Raw genomic sequence first — 23,250 nt, forward strand, 5'->3', positions numbered from 1 at the left:
CTGGCATACCTCATTTCCCTCCCTTAAATGAGGATAAAATAGATAGTATCTACACCATGCTGTTGTGAGGATTAAGTGAATTAGTACATGTAACACATAGAATACTGAGTAGTACAATGCATGTTAGATATTCGTTAATTCATCAAATAGTTTGAACACCTATTAAGTACCAGGCACTGTTCTAGGTGTTTGAGACACAGATATAATCAAAACATGCAAAAATACCCACGTTTGTGGATCTCATAATTTAGTGGGAAAAGAAAAAAAATACAAATAGAACACATAGACTATCAGACAGTAATGTGTTATAGAGCAAAATAAAGCAAGACAGTGGCTAGAGAGCATTGGGGGTTGCAATTCTGGATCAGAGAGGGCCTCACAAATTTGTCATTTGATCAAGGACCTGACGAATGGGAGGAGACAGTTAGGTGCTTATCTGGAGCTTTTAGATAGAGAAGGGTTTCCCCACTTCAGCACTACTGACATTTGGGGCTGGATTATTCTTCTTTGCGGGGGTGGGCGGTGGGGGGGACTGACCTGTGCATCGCAGGATGTTTAGCAGCATGCCTACTAGATGCTAGTAGTGGTGAGTAACATCTGCTACCCCAGTTGTCACCACTCATCTGACAACCAAAGATGTCTCCAGACATTGCCACATGTCCTGTGGGGGACAAAATCACTGCGGTTTGAGAGCCACTGAGACAGCAAAAAAGTAAAAGCCCAGGGGCAGGAGTGGACTCAGCTTGTTTGAGGCACAGCAAGGAAGCAGGCAATAGGAGATGAAATTAGAAGGGAGAAGGATGAACCACACATATCATCTATGACCTTGAGGCCAGCAGATGGGAAGCTACTGGAGGGTTAAGAGCAAAAAGACAGCACAACTTGACTCACATTTTAAAAATATTCCAGTTGGCTGCCACACTGAGAATTGCCCGTAGGTACAAAGACAGAAATGGACACCTCAGCGGGGAGGCTATCACAGTAATCCTATTATTGGTTTATTTACTTTTTTTTTTTTAATTTAATTTGGTCACTGATTTGCCTGGATGGTCATGGGACTACTGAGAGAATTGAGCTAAGATCTGGGGAAGAAAAGAGGAAGGAGAATTAGCACAAAAGGAAAAGGCTAAGAGTGGGCAAGGTAGCTTTTCACTGAAGTGTAAGGCAGTACTGTAAAGTCAATTTGAAAGAGCAGAGGGGTTGCACAGGACAAAGAGAGAATGTTGGGGCAAGTCTGTGCACAGGGCCAGTGAATGCTATACTAAGGAATGGGAGCTCTGGTCTGTAGGGAACGGAGAGCCTTTCAAGCTTAAGCAACCAGGAAAACTCTGCAGCAGGGTGCAGATCACAGGAGTAAGAAAGAATACTTTCAAAGGGAGTTTCCTGAAATAATACGGGCGAGCGGTAACAAGAGCCTAAGTTTAGGTGGAGGAAGAGCATGAGCACGACATTCTGAAGGAAGCAAAGTGAAGTTCTGCCCAAAGATTTGGAATTACCTTCTGCAGGGTAATTTTGCTTGTAGGCAAGCGCGCACTACTGACTTCGCAGCCGGGGTCTGGAAAAGTTTCCATGGTATCAGAGACCAAGCAAATGCCAAGCCCACCATGAAATGGTTTAAGCAGTGTAGGGCAGGACTTTTCTTGGAAGTGGTGTCCCCAGAGGAAGGTGTGTTAAGTTTCTTCAAGGGTCTTTTCAAAAAGACTCCTATCTGTAAGTGAGAAGAACTATGCCGAGTACTGACAACGAAGGGAAAAGTAGGTCTGCAACCAAAGAGTTCTTTCAGGATGGTCGAGCATTTCAATTTCTAGATTTAAAACGTCTCAGCAGGTTTAGCAGAACAGGGTAGGTACATCAAACCAGTCCCACTACTTTTTAGGTGGGAGCAACAAGGACGCCTGCCCCCTCCTTTCGAGTACGATTTCCGAAGGGACCTCACAAGACTCACCACCTTCTTTCTACCCAGTTAACAGAGGTAGTGGGCGGCCGCCCAGCAGCGAGCAGCGGCTGCTAGCGTCGCCACCGAGGGTGTGGCGCTCGCCGCGGACCGCGGGAGGGAGAGGGGGCGGCGCGGCTGGGCGGGGCGAGGAGGGGGGCTGCGGGGCGCGAGCGGAGGAACTCGGGAATCGACCGCCTCCGGCACCGCCCCAGTCACCTCGCTCTGCGGCCACCCGGCACCAGGAGCAGTCCCAGGCGGCGGCGCGACGGTCCCCGCCATGTCTGCAGCCATGAGGCAGAGGTTCGACCAGTTCCTTCACCAGAAGAACTGCATGACTGACATCTTGGCCAAGCTCGAGGCCAAGACCGGCGTGAACCGGAGCTACATGGCCCTCGGTGAGTGTGGGGCTGCGGCCCGCGATCCCGCCGCTTGCCCGGCCCGGGAGCGGCTGTCGCATCGCAGCTGGGACCACGGGCTCGGTGACAGACGGGGGTGAGTGGCGTCGTCGGGGACAGAAGTGGCCGCCTGGACAGGCCAGGGGCCAGAGACCTCGCCCGGGGCGGCCCGGTGGCGGGGCGCCCGGGACGTGGAGCCGGGGACCGGCCGGCGCTGACGTGTCTGCCCTGCGGCCCAGTGTCGTGTGCCTGTGGCCGAGCGCAGAGCTGACGCCGAGTGGCGGGGTCCCTGCTGGAGGGAGCGCGGTCCCCGTGGCGGAGTACCGGGTCCTAGCCAGACCCTCCGCGGAGTTGGGCGCGGGACGGGAGGGGCTGCGGACAGGCGCCGGAATCCCGGCCTGCCCAGACCCTCCAGGAAGGAAGCGGGGCTCCTGCAGCTGGTGCGCAGCGTGGCGTGGGGCCCCTTGCGGGAGGGACGGGGGAAGGAAGGGTACAAAGGTGCGGCCTGCCAGTATCCCCAGACCAAAGGCAAAGCCCCGAGAAGGCGCGGGCCCAGCCTCGGTGCGGTTTTTCTCCAATGCCTAGAACGGGCCAAGCTTTGCGGTGTTGGCGGGGGCTGCCCGGCTGGAGCGCCTGTGTGCCACCCGACCCACTTCCCTCCTCGTGTCTGCAGGTGTCATCGGGCTGGTGGCTTTGTACCTGGTGTTCGGTTATGGAGCCTCTCTCCTCTGCAACCTGATAGGATTTGGTTACCCAGCCTATGTCTCGTAAGTGGCTCCCCCTGCAACCGTCCCTTCCTCCCCTTCACTCCCCTTCCCCCATCCAGAGCTGTTCTAGTTGCTGTACCATCCCCATTTCCCTGGGAGAGTGGTCAGAGGACCAAAGAGTAGTAACTGACTGCTTAAGGCTACATATTTTAGAGCTTTACCTTGACACCTGATCTCCCGATGACTAGCCGAAATGTATATTTCATCAGGTTAAACTGGCTGAGTGTATGCCTTCTAACAGCTGCACAAATGAAAGGCAGAGCAAAGTCGACCTTTACTGGTGGGACGATCTCAACGGGTACAGAGAGCCGATTCTTTCTCCCTAATAATTATTTCAGTGTGTATTTCACCTTATATTTATGTACACAGTAAATCCCCATCAATTAGAGCTTCTTTAATTCAGAAGTAATGTTAATTCAGACACTGGGGAGAATTTTGTCTTCTTTATATTAAAAAGGCTCGCCACTTATTACAGGCAAACGGGAAACACTTATCCTAGTATAAAAACAAAAACAAACCTTATAAAATGCATCCCTAATATATCTCCTTGGTTATATAAATGACCCATCTATATAATTAATCTAAATGGCAAGTGAATCTTATCAGATTACGATCTGACTTTTCTGCTAGCTGAGGCTGTTTTTACTCTACAGTGTGTTTAATTTGAAAATATTCTACAATTTCATTTTTCCATTCATTCAATAGGAATTATGCTTCCCCACAAATAAATTTTGTTGTATTCTACAGTTCTTCCCAAGAAAGCTGGTGGGTTTTACTTCTATTGAATTGGTCTGTACAACCTTCCTCAACCAGGGATTAAAAAAAAAAGGAAGAAAATATTTCAGCCGGAAGGCTAAGACACCAATAACACATTATTACGACTGTGTCTATCCTAGGCCCGGCTAGAATTTAATATATGACTAGAAAGGGGAAATGTGTTTTAGAAAAAGTTCGGACTTGAAAAATTAAATCGAAATTACATAAGTAGTAATTACTGAGTTAGTCTGGTACAGACCCTTAGTGGCTCCAGAAAATCCTAACTACATATAGGACACTACTTGCTTTTGAATTTGGAGATCCTCTCCAGCATTATCGGCTAAAGTACCATCCACACTGTTTGTGTATACCAAACAATTCTGAAGACAGACCAGAAAAACTGGTTTGACTTTCAGATCAATGAAAAAGTTATAAGAATAGCAGTTCTCCATAAAATAATAGATGGTGTAGATAGAAAGTTTGTAGGCAACACTGGTTCAAAATGGCTTGCACATCACTGTGTCTGTGATAATGGACAAAATAACCAGGTAGAACATTCCTTTACTTTTCTTCTGTTTGTGTATTCTACTTGGAAGAATTCTTTTAGTAATAAAGATTTTGAAGCATTTTTCACGTTTGTGCTTCAGATCTTATTGATCACATTTAATAACTGCCTAGCTGCTTGAATTGTTTTGAACTAGGGAAGACTGTGGATCTTTAAAAATACTGAAGAGCATAAAAAACATTTTTTCCACATCTGTGCTATTTGGTGAGTAATCTTGTGAGAAACATAACCTTGTCTGTTGGTGTGATTAGATGATTGATATGGGCTTTAGAAAAGTAAAAATCTGTTTCTGGGTGGGATGTATAGATCCATGTATGTGGAAGTGGATGTGACTGAAGGCAGACAGGGCTTGGACATGCTTTTCTTTGACCTAGTGGATTAATTCTAGCAGGAGCCACTTTGTTTGTCTGTTTTTAAATTAATTTTTATTAGAGTATAGTTGCTTTACAATGTTGTGTTAGTTTCTGCTGTGCAGCAAACTGAATCAGTTATACGTATACATATACCTCTTAGATTTCCTTCCCATTTAGGTCACCATAGAGCATTGAGTAGAGTTCCCTGTGCTATTCAGTAGGCTCTCATTAGTTATCTATTTTACACATAGTAGTGTCTGTATGTCAATCCCAGTCTCCCAGTCCATCCCACCTTGCCCTTCCCCGCTTGGTAACCATAAGTTTGTTCTCTACATGTGACTCTTTCTAGCAGGAGCCATTTTTAAAGTCATATTTTAAAAGTAATTTCAAGCAAGTCAATTTCAGTTTTTTATCATTTGTTTGAACTCATTCTTCCATTCATTTTCTACATAGTCAATTGAATATTATTGGCTCTCTTTATTTACAAGAAGCTAAGTGTTCGTGCCTATTGCTAGGAATTCTGTGAAATGGTAGAGATGGTCATGTATCTGAGTAGTTCAGGTAAGTGGGTTTTATATATTTTAGAATTTTTTTATTCACCAAGTAGATACACTTTTCTATCTGAGTATTCTGAGGCAAAGTGACATTTGTAGTAATAGGAGTTGGAAGAGTATTAAAAATCTAAAAAAGGGGATTTAATGATTTAAATAAACATTCAGGAAACAATTTATGAGTATCTCTAGATTAGTATTTATTCATAGGATGCTTCCTTTTGGTACAACCAGCTTTTACCTTTAAAATGAATACAAGATCCTATTATCATAAGGGAATTAAGTGAAGGTTGGTCTCTGGGTGCTTGGATTTTTCACTAAAACAGTGCTTCTCAGCCTTGGCTGCCCATTGGAATTATCTGAGGAGCCTTAAAAAGTGCTGATGCCTGGGCCCTATCCCCAAAGATTCTGATGTAATTGGTCTGGGGTGCAGCCTGGGTTTTGGAATTTTTAAAAGAGTCTCATGTGCAGCCCATGCTGAGAAGCCCTGCTGTAGAGCAGCAGCATAACCTGCGCTTGTTACACTTGAAGAGGGGGTGAAAGGGGCAGAAGAACAGCCTGCTAACCCTGGGAATAGTCCACAGGCCCACCTGGCCTCTGCTTTGTGAAGGAGGTTCAAGGACACATGGGATTGTGTGCACAGTAAAAGCACGCAGACCCCCAGTTAGTAAACATTCAGGCAATCACGGTTATATTAGTCAAATCAAGTCTGTTCATTGCTTAACTGATGTAACTGTACAATTGTCAGAAAGAAAGTCCTTGTAAGTGGTACTATTAGTAGCACCACAATCAGTGTTACTTAAGATGTGATCTGTGACCACTTTAATTGTTCTCCTTGTCTCTTGGAATTCTCCCCAGCCAGAGTTATTTTTAAAAATACAGGTTCATCTCTTTATTTTTAAAAATACAGGTTCATCTATTTAGCAAACATCAAATGCCAACCATGCACCAGACACTGTGGCAGCACCTCAGATACACCAGGGACTAAGTTGGGCATACTCCCCATCTTTGCATGACTAGTCTACAGGGTGGACTGCAATAAATAGTAAAGTAGTGACAGTGTGGTGAGCCCTCCACAGAGCACCCGCAGGGAGCTGTGGTAGAGATTAACAGGAGGGGCCCCCTGTAGGTATTTATCTGAGCTACTATTTGAGTAAAGACTTGAGGGATGAGAAGCTGCCCGCTGAGAGCAGAGTCAGGCAGAGGGAGCAGCGAATGCCAGGCCCTGGGCAGCCAGGCGCTTGGGCCGTTGAAGGACCTGGTGCGTTGGAAGCTCTGAGAGGGAAGAGGGGCGAAGGAGGACCAGAGAGGTGCAGGTGCCATCAGGCACAGCTGGTGGCTGGCACACCAAGTGTGCATTTTATTCCAGGTAGCTGTGGGGAGTTTGCATGTTTTCTGATTGCCTTGGATGGGTTCTAAGTAGGAGGTGACATGTTACAATGTACATTTTAAGGTCATTCTGTCTGCTGTGATTCCTGGAAGGAATTGGTGATCCTGCCAAACTATTGCTAATAGTCCTTCCTTTCTCACCTTTCAGCTTTTGCTCCTGCTGCTTCCTTTCCTTGGGCCACCATAGAATGGCCCACAGATTGTGCTTAATGGTCAGTGATAGGCTTAGAGGCTGCAGGGTGCAGAAGTGAAATAAGGAAACGCCTATTTGGCTTCGTAGCTTTTCTCGTGACTCACTACCTGGGGAAATCTGTGGGTGGGGCTCAGGTGCACCTGGCTTCACACCAGGCCTTGTCGTGTTGGAGCACTAGACAGCTGGAGGCCTGGCTGGCCCTCGGGGCGGGGCAACCCGTGCCTTATCAGGTAGCCCCTTCCTACTGGTTACTCTTATTTTCTGCGTATATTATTTCCCTTTGAGAGCAGGGCCATTAATCCTCTACCTCTAAGTTTCCAGACATTTTGGCCACCCTTTATAGGCAATTTGAAATATAATTCCAGACTTCTCATTATCAAGAGCTGTTGACAGAATGACTTTAATCTCCCTACTTCCTTCTATTTCTGATAAGAGAAGGCAGACTACTGGATAATAATAGGAACCTTTATTATTACAGCTGACCTGCCCCTCCCCCCATTTTTTGCTGAGATATAATTTCCATGCAACCCTTTTAAAGTGTACAATTCAGCGGTTAGTATGAAGTTTTGCAACCATCACTGCTTTCTTTTTTTTTAATAAATAAATTTATTTTAAAAAAAAGATGATGCAGGAAATATAACAGAAGCAGAAGTAAGATCTCACCCAACAATTTTTATGTAATGTTAAATATAGCATTACCATTAAAATATCTCCAAGGATTTTTAATCTTTTTTGTATAAATAACTTTCACTGCTCTTAAGTTTATGATCCCCTCTCCCAACTATTATTCTCAGGTCAAAAAAACAATGGAAGTCGTCTAACAAATAAACCCTTAACAGCCACCACGTGTGTCACTTTTATAAGAAAATTACTGAAATTTTGAGAAAAATAAGGTAAAATAAACTGGAATCTAGAAAATGCATGACACAAAAACTAAACTGTGATCCCTTGTGTTTAAAAATCTTAAAAAATTGTTTTTAGCTCTGGTGGAGTTCCAGATCCACCCCATTTTTCTCTCACACATTATTACGAAGAGAAACTACTCCAAAATAAAAATAATAATGTCGTGCATACTAAATACAGTCTTTAAAATATGTTCCACATAAGAGCTCTTCCAAAGAAAAGCCACAAATTTCCTTTAATATGGAAAGTAAGAGTTCCAGGCAAGTATCTCTTTTGTAACAGTAAGTCTCTCTTAACAGTTTTAATATCCAGGTTTTATAAAACTATTGGCAAAAAAAAAAAAAAAAAAGAACGATTGGCTACCATTCAATCTGAAATGTCTAATCCACAAAAAACAAAGCATGAATAGGTATCTTGCTAAGTATCAGCATCTAAGGAATTTATTAAAAATACACATGGGGCTTTCCTGGTGGGGTAGTGGTTAAGAATCTGCCTACCAGTGCAGGGGACACAGGTTCGAGCTCTGGTCCGGGAAGATCCCACATGCCGTGGAGCAACTAAGCCCGTGCGCCACAACTACTGAAGCCCGTGTGCCTAGAGCCCACGCTCCGCAACAAGAGAAGCCACTGCAATGAGAAGCCCGCACACCGCAACGAAGAGTAGCCCCTGCTCGCCACAACTAGAGGAAGCCTGTGCGCAGCAACAAAGACCAAAAGCAGCCCAAAATAAATTAATTTATAAAAAAATAAAAATACTCATTATTTCAGGCCCTACGTATTTATACATCTCCCTTGTTTGACTTAAACAGGATAAACATTCAAGTCTAAGAAATATTGTTCCTAACATGGACACCAAAAAGAAGATTCCTATAATAAAATGTTGCCTACTTTTACAGGTTTCACACATTCTCCACAGTAAATGAACATTCATTCATATTGCCAATGCAATTTTTGTTCTCTATCCATTATCATAAATTATAAAACGTATGTCCCATCAGTTTGCAAAAAGTATGATGGAATAGTAGAATTAAAGATTCCACAGGTTTTTCTTATATTAAAGCCAACTACCCATCTCTTCAGTTTAACTCTTTAACCTCCTTCAAAACCTGTCTAAACTCCTAAACCTAAAACTCTAGTGAGCAAAAGGCTAGAAGCACTTCAGGTGCCAATTAGAAAATACCTGGTCGGGGCTTCCCTGGTGGCACAGTGGTTGAGAGTCCGCCTGCCGATGCAGGGGACACAGGTTTGTGCCCTGGTCCGGGAAGATCCCACATGCCGCGGAGCGGCTGGGCCCGTGAGCCATGGCTGCTGAGCCTGCGCGTCCGGAGCCTGTGCTCCGCAACGGGAGAGGCCACAACAGTGAGAGGCCCGCGTACCGCAAAAAAACCCAAACAAACAAACAAAAAGAAAATACCTGGTCATTTGCTCTTATCGTTTACACTATACCAAGAATATGATTTACTAACAATGTACTACATTAAAATGATAAAATTCTGTAATAAAGGCATTGTAACTATCAACTATATCAAAATAATAGAATTTTTCTTGTATCCCAATATTTAGTACATTTGGCCTGTGTAGGAGATCTGGCTGCATCTTTACATAAGACAGCCATGAGAGTATAATCATCACAGAGTGACCAGCGGTTTCTAAGTACCATGACCTCTCCTTGCTCTACCCTCTGAATTTCCCCCCAAAATAGGGCTCCCTCAGCCTAATGACTGCAACTATCTACCATTCCCATAGTCAAGTCTCATGGGTCAGATAAAGTGGCAGGGCATGTAATATTGAAGGAATGACCCAAGATGCCTCTTACCCAGTCTCTCCACAATAATTTTATACTCTTATTTTCCATCTTGTACCTTTATACCCAGCCCTCTGGCGACCCTGCCCCAGTCAACCCACAGGTACAGAAATGAAAGGAAGTTTGAGCTCCCAAGAGAAAAAGTTATTTTGATTTCTGTTGCCACATGATGAAAATCTAGAGGCATTTAACATGAAAATATTGTTATACCTAGCAGACGGGTTCCATATGAATATACTTCAAGTACGTCAGTGTTTAAATAAGCTGCTGTTGACTAGTATGGAAATCTAAGAATTTATAACATTAAAACCTTAAATACATTTCCTTATAGAGAAACAATCAGACTAGTGTACATTTATAATACAGTCAATTTGTAGCTGAGAAATGCCTTTACTAAGATATGTAAACCTTATTCAAGTGCATTTATAATACTCAAAAGTACACTATATATAAAAAAATCACAGGACAGTCTTACTAACATCCCCCCCATTGCCTCAAAAATTTTATAATTCAACTTAAACATATTCAAGAAAAAAACCAGTCAGGTCCATTAAAAAAAAAAAAGACAAACCTTTACATATAAAAATTAGTACCCGATCCATCTGTTCCTGAACCAGATCTGACAGACGCATCTGTGAAGGAAATGGATTCAGAATCAGAGTCGCTAGCCTCACTTCAGGTGTCATAAACATTTCCCTCTTCCTTCTGGTCTCTCTCATCCTGTTCATCTTCCTCCTCCTCCTCCTCCTCCTCTCCATCGTCATCCACCTCTTCATCTTCCTCTGCATCTTCTTCTGATTCTTCATCTTCTTCCACATCTTCCACCCCTTCCTCCTCATTCTCAGTGTTGTTGCCTTACTCATCAGAAGAACCAGTGCTGCCAGTCTCATGGTCAGAGCCATATTCTTCAGAGTTCACTTCCTCCTTAGAAGACTGGCTGCATCTGCTTGCACGTCTGTCCACTTCAAGCCCAGTTCTCTCAGAGCCATCTGGCGTAAGGGATTTGACCCTCCTTTCAGGATCCCTTTTCCGCAGACATGTTTTTTCAGGTTGACTTTTATAAGGTTCTCTGGAGGCACTGCTTGACAAACGAATTTTCCGATCAGCTTCTAGATGATTGTTTCAGATCTTTGATATTCCTCATTTTTATACTCTGTGACTGACTCCTTTTGTACTAACCATTCTTTTTTTTGCGGTACGCAGGCCTCTCACTGTTGTGGCCTCTCCCGTTGCGGAGCACAGGCTCCGGACGCGCAGGCTCAGCGGCCATGGCTCACGGGCCCAGCCGCTCTGCGGCATGTGGGATCTTCCTGGACCGGGGCACGAACCCGTGTCCCCTGCATCAGCAGTCGAACTCTCAACCACTGTGCCACCAGGGAAGCCCTGCACTAACCATTCTTTTGTTATTGCTAACTGATGAGCTCAGTGACTTAGAAATCAATTGTCTTGAATGAACAGAAGGCTTTTGTCGCTTTGTGTCAGTAGATTCCATTTGGTCACTTTTTCTTTGTGAACCCTTTTTCTCATTTTTATCTTGTTCACTCTCTGGATTTTGGAGTTCATTATCCTGTTCTGGTACTTCAGTCAAAATATCATCTAGAACATTAAGTTCTCCATCTGCTAGTGTTGGAAGGGCTCCTGCAGAGGTGGGGGGTGGCTGTGGCTCACCACGGGGACAAGGACACTGGCAGCAGAAATTCTGGGAGGTACTTCTTGGTGTGGGCCCTCCTGGAGTCTCCATTACCGCTTTCTAATTCCAAAACATGTTTATCACCCCAAAGGAAACCCTGTACCCATTAGCAGTCATTCTCCATTTCTTCTACACCCCAGTCCTCAGAAACCACCAATCTACTTTCTGTCTCTATGGATTTGCCTGTTCTGGACATTTCATATAAATGGAATCATATAATACGTGGTTTTTGGTTTCTGGGGCGGCCCTGCTTTGAATGGCACAAAAGCCATTCTGAGAGACCTCTCGGGGAGTGTGCTTTGCTGCACCGTCACATACACAAAATCAGAGCCCGAGACCGAAGGTAACTGCCTCCCAGTGGTCCCAGAATGTGGAGGCTGCTCCTGTCCCTGCTTCTTTATTCAAGTGTAGTTATGACAGAAGTCTAATGACTTTGTTTTCTATTTTTATCTTTGCCCTGCAGAGAAGGGAAAGGAGGAGGGTTGTCTTTTTGTCCAACTCAGCCATCTTTTCGTTTAAAATTCTATTAAAACGTCTGTTACTTTTCCTCTCATTTATTTCGTATGTTTCTTAAGGATCAGGTGGCCACCTTCCTGGGACTATCAGAGGTGGGCCTTAGAGATCAAACATGTAGTCTGATCACTTTTCAAAAGACTGAGGGACAGAGAGAGTTAGAAGGTTTTCCAAGGTCACACAGAGGCTAGACTTGTAACTGAGGGCTCCAGACCTACACAGAAATGTGAAAGCACATTTAGGCATATTTTAGTACCAAGCTTGAAAAGATTAAATATGCTTAGAGTCCAGAATTTTAATGTCTGTATTTAATGTTTGGCAACACTTTTCAAATCTGATACCCACTTTAGTGATGTGTCATTTTATCTTCTGTGTGTCCTCACCAGCCCATTTTAGCCTTTTGCTATCAGTACAAAGAGTGTTACTGCTTTTAGGTCTTTGCACGGCTGCTGAACACCGGTGTAGCCCTTAATTTAATAAATACTTAAATATCTCTGTTTAAGTGCTTTATAAATATACCTTATTTAATCCTCATAACAACCCTATGATATAGGTATTATGATTATTCCCATTTTACAGGTGAGGAAACAGAGAAAGAAGTAACTTGATTAAGGTCTCATAACAGTAGACGGTGACACTGATATTTAAACCTAGGGAGTTTGGCCCCAAAACCCATGTTTTTAACTTTTCGTTATATTGCTTCCCATATGGCTCTTCAGGTGTCCCACAGATACATGCCATAACCTTATATAGAGATGAAAATTAACTACTGATGTAACTTTTTCTTTTATCAGTTTGACACTGTCAATACAAATACATGACCTTCATGCAGTGTAGTTCTCAAATAAGGTACTACCATCCCAAATCATATATCTGCACACATAGTCATTTGCAGTGTTTTGTGAACATGAGTTAGAATATATTACTAACAAGTTCTTTCTCTTGTTGGCTGTGGTACAGCATTGATTTACAACAGCAGCAATATAGCTCATCATGTGCAGAGACCTGCTTTTTTTTTTAAGCAGTGCAGTGCATGCCCATCTGAAGATGACACACTGCATTGTATCTCCTGAGGAAATGCAGCCTTGTCTTTAGGTCTTTGTCAGGAGGCAACGAATCTCAAGGGGGAGATGTTTGGGGATGGTCCCTATGAGGTCAGATCAGAAAAGGGGATCGTGAGGGAGAATATTTGAAGGAGACAGTCAAAATAACTACAAGAGTTGTAAGACAGTCTACCACAAGTAAAAGCTACAACATCTTAGCAAATGATGCACAGCAGATAACATGAGGGAATATAGGTTAAAAAGGGTTGAAATCTACTTATTTACAGTTTGCAATGACAGATTCCTGAACAGGTTCACTACCCAGAGGAGAATTTGGGAAAGTCGCCATGGTTCTGACTCATGGTTCTGAACCACTTTCTGTTTCTCAAGAGCAAGTCATCTGAAGCAGAGCTAGGCTCCCCTAATGTTGCTGGAGGATGTGTATTTGTGGTTGTCTTCATGGACTCATTAGTAAGGGGTGTGTTTGTTTTCTTGTGTTTTTTAAAGAACTTGTAATTATCTTACTTTTTTTTCTCTTTTTTACTCATGAGCATTTGGGAGCAGATATATTTTCTACTAAGCTGCTAATGTTCCTACTACACCAGCTTTTCTCTCTGCAACTGTGTGTTCTTTGTTGCTAGCGCTTTAGGGCAGAGCAGCTCATGCCCACACTTTCCTTCTCTGGGTAGTGTGAAGCACATGCACATTTTCTGGCCTACTGGGCACTTGGACCAAAAATACAACTGGCATTCTTTAAATGCCTTAAGCAACAGTGTAGTCGTAAACATTTAAACATTTACCTTTGTCAGCTTTTTGCTGGTTGTGTTTTCACTAAGTATTGTGGCTAGCATTACTGAACTATTTTAAAAGGAAGGAGTTGTGGAGAAAACTTAAATGTAGATAATTAAAGCCAGCATTTTGGTTATGTTTTTGTTTTTTTCCCTTTGCCTGTGAGAAAAGAAAGTTTTGAGGAGCAAATAAGATTTAAACAGTTTATTCATGATCTAGTTTCTGGGCTCTAAAGCAGTTGTGGAGGGCGATCTCATTCCTAAGACTCTGTTCTGGAGTGTTCCCTATGAACTTTAATGAACTTTTTTTGTTCTCTTTATGGAGGCCCTGGAGATAGGGTCTATTTGTCCTTCTGAGCTGCCTCCCTCCGCCACCCCCCCCCACCCCGTACCGTCCTAGAGCTCTCTTTTTTAGGACTTTGAATGAGAACTCTGTTTTTCAACTTAATATCCTCAGATAGTATTTAAAACAAATATAAATACTTATGGGCCATTTTAAGATATTTAGTGCCTATCAATAATATTACCAAGTAATTAATTTTTTGAATAAATGATTATAGCAGAAGTTTAAAAACAATTTCAAAAATTGCTAATGAAATTACTTTTGTAGCAGTTGAAATATAAGCAGGGGGTGCAGAAACCTATCCTGATTTCATTCTAACACTCCCTGATTCCTGGGAGTGGAAGAATCAGGGAGTGGAGCTATCATGCGTCCCTCTCACATGGCTACTATATATATCCTGGAGCTTCTGGTAGTTTGGCCAGGTGATCTAGTTAAGGGATCACTTACACGTCAGAGGTAACTCTGGACTGCTGTCTACATCTTGATGCGGCCCTCTTTTGTCTGGGAAAGGTCAGTTTAGGTTGTTCTTATGCAGGTTGTGAGGGTGCTTGAGCCTAAGTTAAATTTTCCGATGCCAGACCTGACATAGATATTATATATACAGAGCCATCAATTTTATTGACAGAGGGTTGTCCCAGTAGGATTTGCATCTGCTGTTTGTTTGTTTACTGAAGCATAGTTGATTTACAAAGTTGTGTTAGTGATTGCAATGTGGTGTACAGCAAAGTGATTCAGTTTTACATGTATATTCTTTTCCATTATGGTTTATTACAAGATATTGAATATAGTTCCCTGTGCTATGCAGTAGGACCTTGTTGTTTGCATCTGCTATTTTATTGCTTCAGGCGTTCATCTTTTTTAACTGTCTATTGAATAGTCTAAATGCATTCTGTTTTGAGTTATAAAATGTTAGCTAGGAGAGGTCTTAGAGATCAGGCTGCTGGGGCTATAGCTATCTTTAACAGATTTGGAAACCGAGGAGACAAAATGAAGTTTTATGGCTCAGGTCACAAGTCTGTTGAGGCAAAGCCAGGCGTAGGTGTAGGGGTGCCTGACTCCCCTGGCCTGCCCACTGCCAGCATTCCTCATGCTTTATATTTGACTGTGACTGAAGCTTCCATTTTGCATTAAAAAACAAAATGGTGAACAGTTGACAAATAAGATCAGTATAATTAAACACCAAAATATTTGACCAGTAAATGACTGCTTTTGGTTTTTTTGTAATTTAATCTCCGCTAGAGATGTTTTACAGACTCATCTTAAAATGCATTTGCTTGTGAATTTACCTTATATTATGCATTTCATTAAGTCAGTCATCTTATACTATAGGAGAACACTATTAAAAATGAAAGGAGCATGGTATATTTTTTCATTGTTCTTGTATAGTCATCTTATAGTTTCTACATATTTAAGAGGCATATTTGCTGCTAGTGATTGTATCTTTTTTGGTGTGGGGAGGAGGATTGGGCATGGTATAAACAGTAAATAAGCAAATTGGTTTTATTGTATGTTTAGTTTTTTCCCTTTGTTTGTTTGATCTCTTGCTCTGTTGGTTCTCTCTCTTGCTTTGAAAGCACACCTACTCTGCAGTGAAAAACAAGTGTACTTTTCTGAGTGCCCATAGTTTCTGACCTTTTTTCCATGAAGAAGAAAAGTCTTTTCCTTACTGGCATGGAAATAAAATACTGTTCATGTCTTAAAATGTGTGATTTTTTTCCTTCTAATTTGACACACTGTATGTGTCAAATAATATTTGCAATGGCAGACTGCTAAACAGAGGTAATAGGAAATAGGAAAATTATTTTGAGCTATCAGGAATTCCTGCTTCCCATTCTCTAATAAACACAGCCCAAAGCAGTCCTACACGTAGTGGGAACTGTGGATGGTCACACTGTGTGTCTGCTGTATCAGAAAGGATTATAAACATTATGGTCTGTATTCTTCATATTCATGCTTCAAAGACTCTACCTTGAACTCTGGAATATTTGTTATTAAACATAACTTACCACGTTAGAAATAAAACAAAGCAAATGGACCAGAAGTAGATTCCTTTCTGTTCTTTACCAACAGCACACCTCAAAGCTTTTTATTGTTATAGGTTTTTTTCATGAACTGCTTTTTTTGATGTCCTGTCTGGTAATATAATCAACTCATTAAAATTAAAATCCTATTGATGACTACAACTGGTTTCAGTAGTAAAGCCAGTGGTCTGAAGACATATAATATTACTTAATTTTATATCATTTGGCTAGTATGAACTGTAGTGGCTAAGTTACATATGAACCATGTACAGTACAGGTAGTGTGTACCTAAGTTTCTTTGGCGTGAGTGATCAGAAAACATATGTACATGGACCTGATAATTACTAGTTGAATTAACCCCTGGGGAAATAGGTTAACTTTTATAATACTCAATTTTCTGAAATGTAAAAGGAAGGGATAAGTTAAACTCTAGCACAGGATCAAGATTTTAGTAAGTGTTTAATTAAGTGTGGCTACTTTTGATTAACATACAAAGAGGAAAACTGACAATCATTGTCATGGTTGTCTAACTCCATGTCATTGAACTTTAAATGATTAAGGAAGAACCTCCCAAGTAGTATTTTCTTTCACTTATTTTTTTCGCTTACTCTTTTTCTGTTCCTTATCTTACTTTTTCCTGTACTTAGATCAGCAGCTTAAGGCTTCGTTATTCTAAGGCGCAATAAAGTACCATAAAGTTTTCTTCTTCCAAGTTATAAATATGGCTAGTGGTTTTCTTCTCTTTTGGTACAGTGGTATACATGTTCCTAAGCCCTGGGCATGGTTTAACGAACAATTTTTAAATATTAAACCTATTTTTTACTTGTCTTGTTTCCATTGAGACTTCCAGTTTCCCATAACTCCTTCATTGGACCCCTCCCCACACACACGTGTGCTGCTTACTTAAGAATGGAATGATCTTTTGACTGTTTTTGACTTTATGTCCTTGAGCATCACTGTTTTGGCCCCAGAGCTTCAGTACAGTGTCAGTGCATGGTCAATGCTCGGCGTATGCTTGCATCCAAAAGAGTCTGTCACTGACAGTTGCGGTGGATTACCTAGACAGGGCCTCTCTGGCCATTTTACTTCACCCCCCACCACTAAGAATTGAGTGGAGAAAAGTAGAGCCAGTTAGGGTTTTGGTTTGTACTGACGGTAAACAATCTTACTTATTTTTTTCATTTCCTTTTTATCTTAAGAAAAATTTTAACAAAGAAGATTAAGCCAGACAGTCTTATTCCCTGTTAGAAGCTACCTTTAAAGTAAACCATTTGGAATACAGGACATAGGAATAAATAATTGCAAAACTTCTCAGTGAGCTTTTTGTGTTTGTGATCTATCTTATGCTTCTCCTTCATTGTAGACATAGATGTATATAATACTAAATATAATATACACACAGTTTATCCTTCATACTATTGTAGGAAATTGACATTTTTCAACTTAATGACATGAATGAAGGTTTTGAAATACCCATTAACCAGGAATAACCTTTGAGTCTGAAAAAGTTAATATAGTGTTAAAAATGCTTAATTTATAACTACATCAAAGTAAGAGAATGCAACATCCATCCAATGATAAATATAACTAAAGTTGTCATTGATGGAAGAAGAAAATCTCAGTAACAAATATCTATGACATATCTCAAAGGCTTAGAAAACATGGCTTTCCTCCACATATCTGCTTTTCCTATTTGCTAGTTTTAATTTCTTAATGATATAACGATAGAATATTTATAATAGTAAATATTAGGTAAAAGTTGGGTAGCAGGGCTTCCCTGGTGGCGCAGTGGTTGAGAGTCCGCCTGCCGATGGAGGGGACACGGGTTCGTGCCCCGGTCCGGGAAGATCCCACAGGCCGCGGAGCGGCTGGGCCCGTGAGCCATGGCCGCTGAGCCTGTGTGTCCGGAGCCTGTGCTCTGCCACAGGAGAGGCCACAACAGTGAGAGGCCCATGTACCGCGAAAAAAAAAAAAAAAAAAAAGTTGGGTAGCATATTATTTGACATATTGTTTATATTTGTTAATTGCTTATACCTCTGAAAGCTATTTACATGTTACACATAATAAACATGGACTTTGTCCTAAAAAGACAAGAATTAGAAACAGAAATATAAATACTAAAGGTTGTACCAAAGGTTGGTACAATTCATATATAGAAAAGCATTTTTATCTATTTTGCTTACTAATAGCATAAATCTGAATTAAGAGGATGTGCGTAAAGGTGAATGTTTCCCTGATGGATGTGTTGTGTCTGAAATAATTCTAAAAATAGTTTGGAGGGTTATCTCTTTCCTGCCCTCCTACGTGAGCATTAACTGTAAACAATGATATATTTAATCAATAGATAAAACCTCAGTAAGGGAAGCAGAGCTGTTTCTGACAGTTACCTAGATATCTAAATATCTAACGTAAATTTGGTTTAGAAAGCTTTTGGTGGGGCCACTCACCTTTTATATCAGGGTTCAGTCAGCTGCTTCCATCAACAGTGGCCTGAACCACTGAATTATCTAGCATAATAAGAAGTCTGGAGGTTGATATTCCAGGGCTGGGACAGCAGATGTTCAGGCTTTTTTTCTGGTGACCTTGGAGTGCTGGCTTTCCTGCCCATGCCCATAGCTCCAAGGTATCACAAGACTGTTGCCTCCGTTAATGATTTTTGAACTAGTTCATCTCTAAAATACCTTCCTTTTGCCTCACAAAATTATTTAAACCCCCTGGACTGTCCTTAGTTTACATGATTTCGTTCTAATAAAGTACTCAGGGGACTTGCAGTTTAGTGGTGCCTGTGGGTCAAAGCATATTTAGGTTCTCTGAATGATGACTCTTAATTTGGGAGGGAGAGAATGCTGGTAGCCCAGGACCATATCTGCTCAAACTTTGGTTTCTTCACACATGTTTAACGCTATCCTTTGGCCATTTTAAGTTCGTGATCTTACGTTTAGAAAAAACAGCAAAGAAAGAAAGAGATGAGCCAACAAGGTAGAGTCAGCCAGTACCCAGTCACTGGCGCTGGGTGGTCTGGACAAGGGCTGGCCAGTGGTTACCTCCCTATCAGTACCAATCCGATACCAGCATCAAGACTTTTGGCCAGTCCTCCCCTGTAGCATGGGCCTGAAAACTGTTTTCAGCGGCGTCCAAATTTGTTGCCATTGACCTGCAAATAGGATTTTTGGATTTCAGCTAACCATTTACTCTCTGTAGCATTTGGGATTTGGAGAGTGAGGTACAATTCATGAGTAATTCCCCTAATCATCCTTTAGCCTTATTAACAATGCTGTTAATCCTTTACCCATTCTACTTAGCCAGAAGGACCGGAGTGTTCTTATTGCTCTTTTCTTTTTAATCTCTTGCCTCTCTATGATAAGAATAAACTATCACCACCATATTATAGTTACTACCTAATGTAATATTTCTGAGTGCTTACCCTGTTTAAGTGCTTAACATGTATCAACTAAGTTAATCTTCACAGCAACACAATGAGGTTTATCATCTCTACTTGACAGATGAGCACACTGAGGCCCAGAATAACTTGCCCACGGTCATGTATTGGGTTGGCCAAAAGGTTCATTCGGTTGATGAATACGTTGTTCAATAAAGTTCTTGGTGAAAATGAAAAATGTGTCTACTTAAAACCAAATGACCTTTTCGGCCAACCAATACCTAGTAAGTGGTAGAACCAGGATACAAAGCTGCAAGCCAAGAATGGTGAAATGATGTAAAGCCAGGTGAGCACTGGGAAGAAATGAAGGGAAAAGCCTGGCTCTTTCATAGTCCAGTGTAATTAATAATTTTTTGATAGTTTGCTTTGTTTAAGGAGGAAATCAGAATGAGTCAATTGCATGCGATGGGCCGTGTGACTTTCTTTTCTCCCTCTGTGCCTTTCTGTGTGTATTGAAGCCCTTTTAATGCCCTAAAACACAATAGATTGTGTCTGATCATTGTTAGAGAGGTTTGTTTGTTAGAAAATCACGAGCTGTTTCCTCAAGAGAGAAATTAAATAAATGTGTCTGATGTTCACTTTAGTGTGTTTTTTTTTTTAAAGAAGATGTTGGGGGTAGGAGTTTATTTATTTATTTATTTATTTTTGCTATGTTGCGTCTTCATTTCTGTGCGAGGGCTTTCTCTAGTTGTGGCAAGCGGGGGCCACTCTTCATCGCGGTGCGCGGGCCTCTCACTGTCGAGGCCTCTCTTGTTGCAGAGCACAGGCTCCAGACGCGCAGGCTCAGTAGTTGTGGCTCATGGGACTAGTTGCTCCGCCGCATGTGGGATCCTCCCAGACCGGGCCTCGAACCCATGTCCCCTGCATTAGCAGACAGATTCTCAACCACTGCACCACCAAGGAAGCCCAGTGTGTGTTTTTAACAAAGCCCTAAAGAGAGACCTAGTCTCATAGGAGAAAGTAGTTGTATAAAGTCTGGTGCCCTGGGCTTCCCTGGTGGCGCAGTGGTTGGGAGTCCGCCTGCCGATGCAGGGGACGCGGGTTCGTGCCCCAGTTCGGGAGGATCCCACGTGCCGAGGAGCGGCTGGGCCCGTGGGCCATGGCTGCTGGGCCTGCGCGTCCGGAGCCTGTGCTCCGCGGCGGGAGAGGCCGCGGCGGTGAGAGGCCCGCGTACCGCATAAAAAAAAAAAGTCTGGTGCCCTGTGGTTTTTTTTCCTTCCAAACAAATATTTTTCCTCACTTTCATTATTTAAAGTAGTACATGCTATATATGTATAACTGATTCACTTTGCTGTACACCTGAAACAAACACAACATTGTAAATCAACTGTACTTAAATTAAAAAAAAAAATAGTACATGAGAGCAGACTCACAGAGAATAATAAACTAGTGGCTACCAGTGGGGACAGGGACGGGGGGTGGGGCAATATAGGGGTAGGGGATTAAGAGGTACAAACTGTTAGGTATAAAATAAGCTATAAGAATATATTGTACAACACAAGGAATATAGCCAATATTTTATAATAACTATAAATGGCATATAACCTTTAAAAATTGTGAATCTCTGTACTGTACACTTGTAACTTATATAATATTGTACACCGGCTGTACCTTAATTAAAAAAAATAACACATACTCATTGTAAAGATCTTAAAAAAGTAAAATTCTACAATCCCAATACTCAGGATTAACTGTATACAACTTGAAATATATATTTCTGAATACCATTCTTGGTCTGTAAACACATGCAAATATATCTTTCTTTTTTCTTTTAAACACAAAATTAGTGATCTCTTTTGACACAAAACTATATCTTGGACATCTTTTCCTGTTACTGTCCTTTTCAAAGGCTTCAGAATATTTCATTGTATGGATATACCTAAATTTATTTAAACAGTCCATTCTGCCCTTAAAAAAATGTGTAAACACATGCTTCTATAATCTTTTTTTTCTATAATCTTTTAGTTTGAGTTGAAATTCATTTTAATATCACTCTTTCTTCTTTGAACTTCATTTTTTGTGTCTATAAAATGTGGAATTTGAACTAGTTCTTTAAGATATCTTCCAGTTCAACATTCTACAATTTCTAATTTGCTCAGTGAATTTTTAGAACTGCTAGCTGCTCCCATAATATTGCCAACCATCTTCCTCACCCTAGGCCCATCTCCTGCTCACCCAGGCCTTGCTTCCTTTTGCCACCTGCTTGAGGGAGGTGAAGCTCTGCCTCTAGAACATGGCAGGTGGCTCAGGAGAGAATAAGGAGCCACAGCTCTGGGCTTAGGTGGCCAGGCTTTGGGCCAGTGGTGAGAATGTGGCAGTAACAGTGGGCAGAGAGCAATGTAAGACCATGGTGCCCGTCTTTTGTGAATGTGTCCTTCCCAAACCCCTGGGAGTAGTTCTGAGCCCAAGGTCACTGCTGACACCTGCCATTTGAAGACGAGGTGGCACTAGAGAGATAGTGGCCCAGGACTTTGGAGAGAGTGGTGGAATTGCTGTCAGCTGCCGTTGGGACAGTTTCAGAGCTCCTCTAGGATTGAGCTTTTCTTCTCTCTTGGCTTCTCATTCATTGCTGGAAAGGGGTGGCCTCCCCTCTGGCTATAGCTGATGGGACCCAAATCAATCATTTTGATTTTCTGTCCTAGAAATGACATGACGAAGTGGTACTGAAACTGGAACTTGTAGCTAGTGATTCTGAAACTTGGCTGTGTGTTAGGATCGCCTGCATATGTTTCTAAAAGCACATACCTGTGCTGTACATGGTAGAGTTTGAGTCACTAGATCTGAAGAAGGACCTGGGCGTGTATAGTTTTGAAAAGTTCCCAAGGTGGATGTGGATCATCATCTAAGTTTGAGAACCAGCCCAACCTTTTTGGCACCAGGGACTGGTTTCGTGGAAGACAGTTTTTCCATGGACGGGGTGGGGGATGGTTCGAGCGGTAATGCGAGCGACAGGGAGTGATGGGGAGCAGAAGATGAAGCTTCAGTCGCTCACCTGCTGCTCCCCTCCTACTGTGTGGTGCGGTTCCTAACAGGCCACGGACTGGTACCCAGTCCACGGCCCGGGGGTTGGGGCACCAACTCAGAATACCATCCTGTTCACTTTTTTTAAATAATTAATTAATTTATTTATTTTTGGCTGTGTTGGGTCTTCATTGCTGTGCGTGGGCTTCCTCTAGTTGGAGCGAGCGGGGGCTACTCTTCCTTGCGGTGCGCAGGCTTCTCATTGCAGTGGCTTCTCTTGTTGCAGAGCACGGGCTGTAGGCGCTCAAGCTTCAGTAGTTGTGGCTCACGGGCTCTAGAGTGCAGCCTCAGTAGTTGTGGCGCACGGGCTTAGTTGCTCCATGGCATGTGGGATCTTCCCGGAGCAGGGCTCGAACCCATATCCCCTGCATTGGCAGGTGGATTCTTAACCACTGAGCCACCAGGGAAGTCCCATCCTGTTCACTTCTAATGATCCCCCCACCTCAAGGAAGCAGGATGGAGGGTGGAATGGTCCTTTAGGAATCTGGATGTTGAGACTATGACCTTTTCTCCTGTTTGCTCTGTGCCTAAGTTAACCTTTCTAAGCCTTGATTTTCTCCAATAGAGAACTCTGGTCCCTTCCAAAAGTAAGATTATGAACTCCTTTTGTATTTATATTTATGCAATAAATATTTAGTAGCTGCCCACTTAGCACCAGACACTTTGCTAAGTGCTGTGCAGTCGGGTAGTGAGTGGTTCTCCCAATTAGGAAAACAGCTTGGGATAGAGAAACAGACACAGGCTTTGTTGGAGTTAGTCTTGGGTGTAAACCCAGTCTCTG

General features: G+C 42.2%; 1 protein-coding gene across 1 annotated transcript in view; it reads left to right on the plus strand.

Moving 5' to 3' along the window:
- The first annotated feature begins 2,091 nt into the window (after window positions 1-2,091).
- The window catches only part of REEP5 (receptor accessory protein 5), a 43,396-nt gene continuing 22,237 nt past the window's right edge, over window positions 2,092-23,250 (plus strand). Inside the window, exons 1-2 of the mRNA XM_030869888.3 lie at window positions 2,092-2,331; window positions 3,005-3,098. Of these exons, the coding sequence (XP_030725748.1) occupies window positions 2,214-2,331; window positions 3,005-3,098 (212 nt within the window). The 5' untranslated portion in view covers window positions 2,092-2,213. The remainder of the gene's footprint in view (window positions 2,332-3,004; window positions 3,099-23,250) is intronic.

The sequence above is a fragment of the Globicephala melas genome, chromosome 3, assembly GCF_963455315.2.
Source record: "Globicephala melas chromosome 3, mGloMel1.2, whole genome shotgun sequence".
Taxonomy (NCBI): Eukaryota; Metazoa; Chordata; class Mammalia; order Artiodactyla; family Delphinidae; genus Globicephala; species Globicephala melas.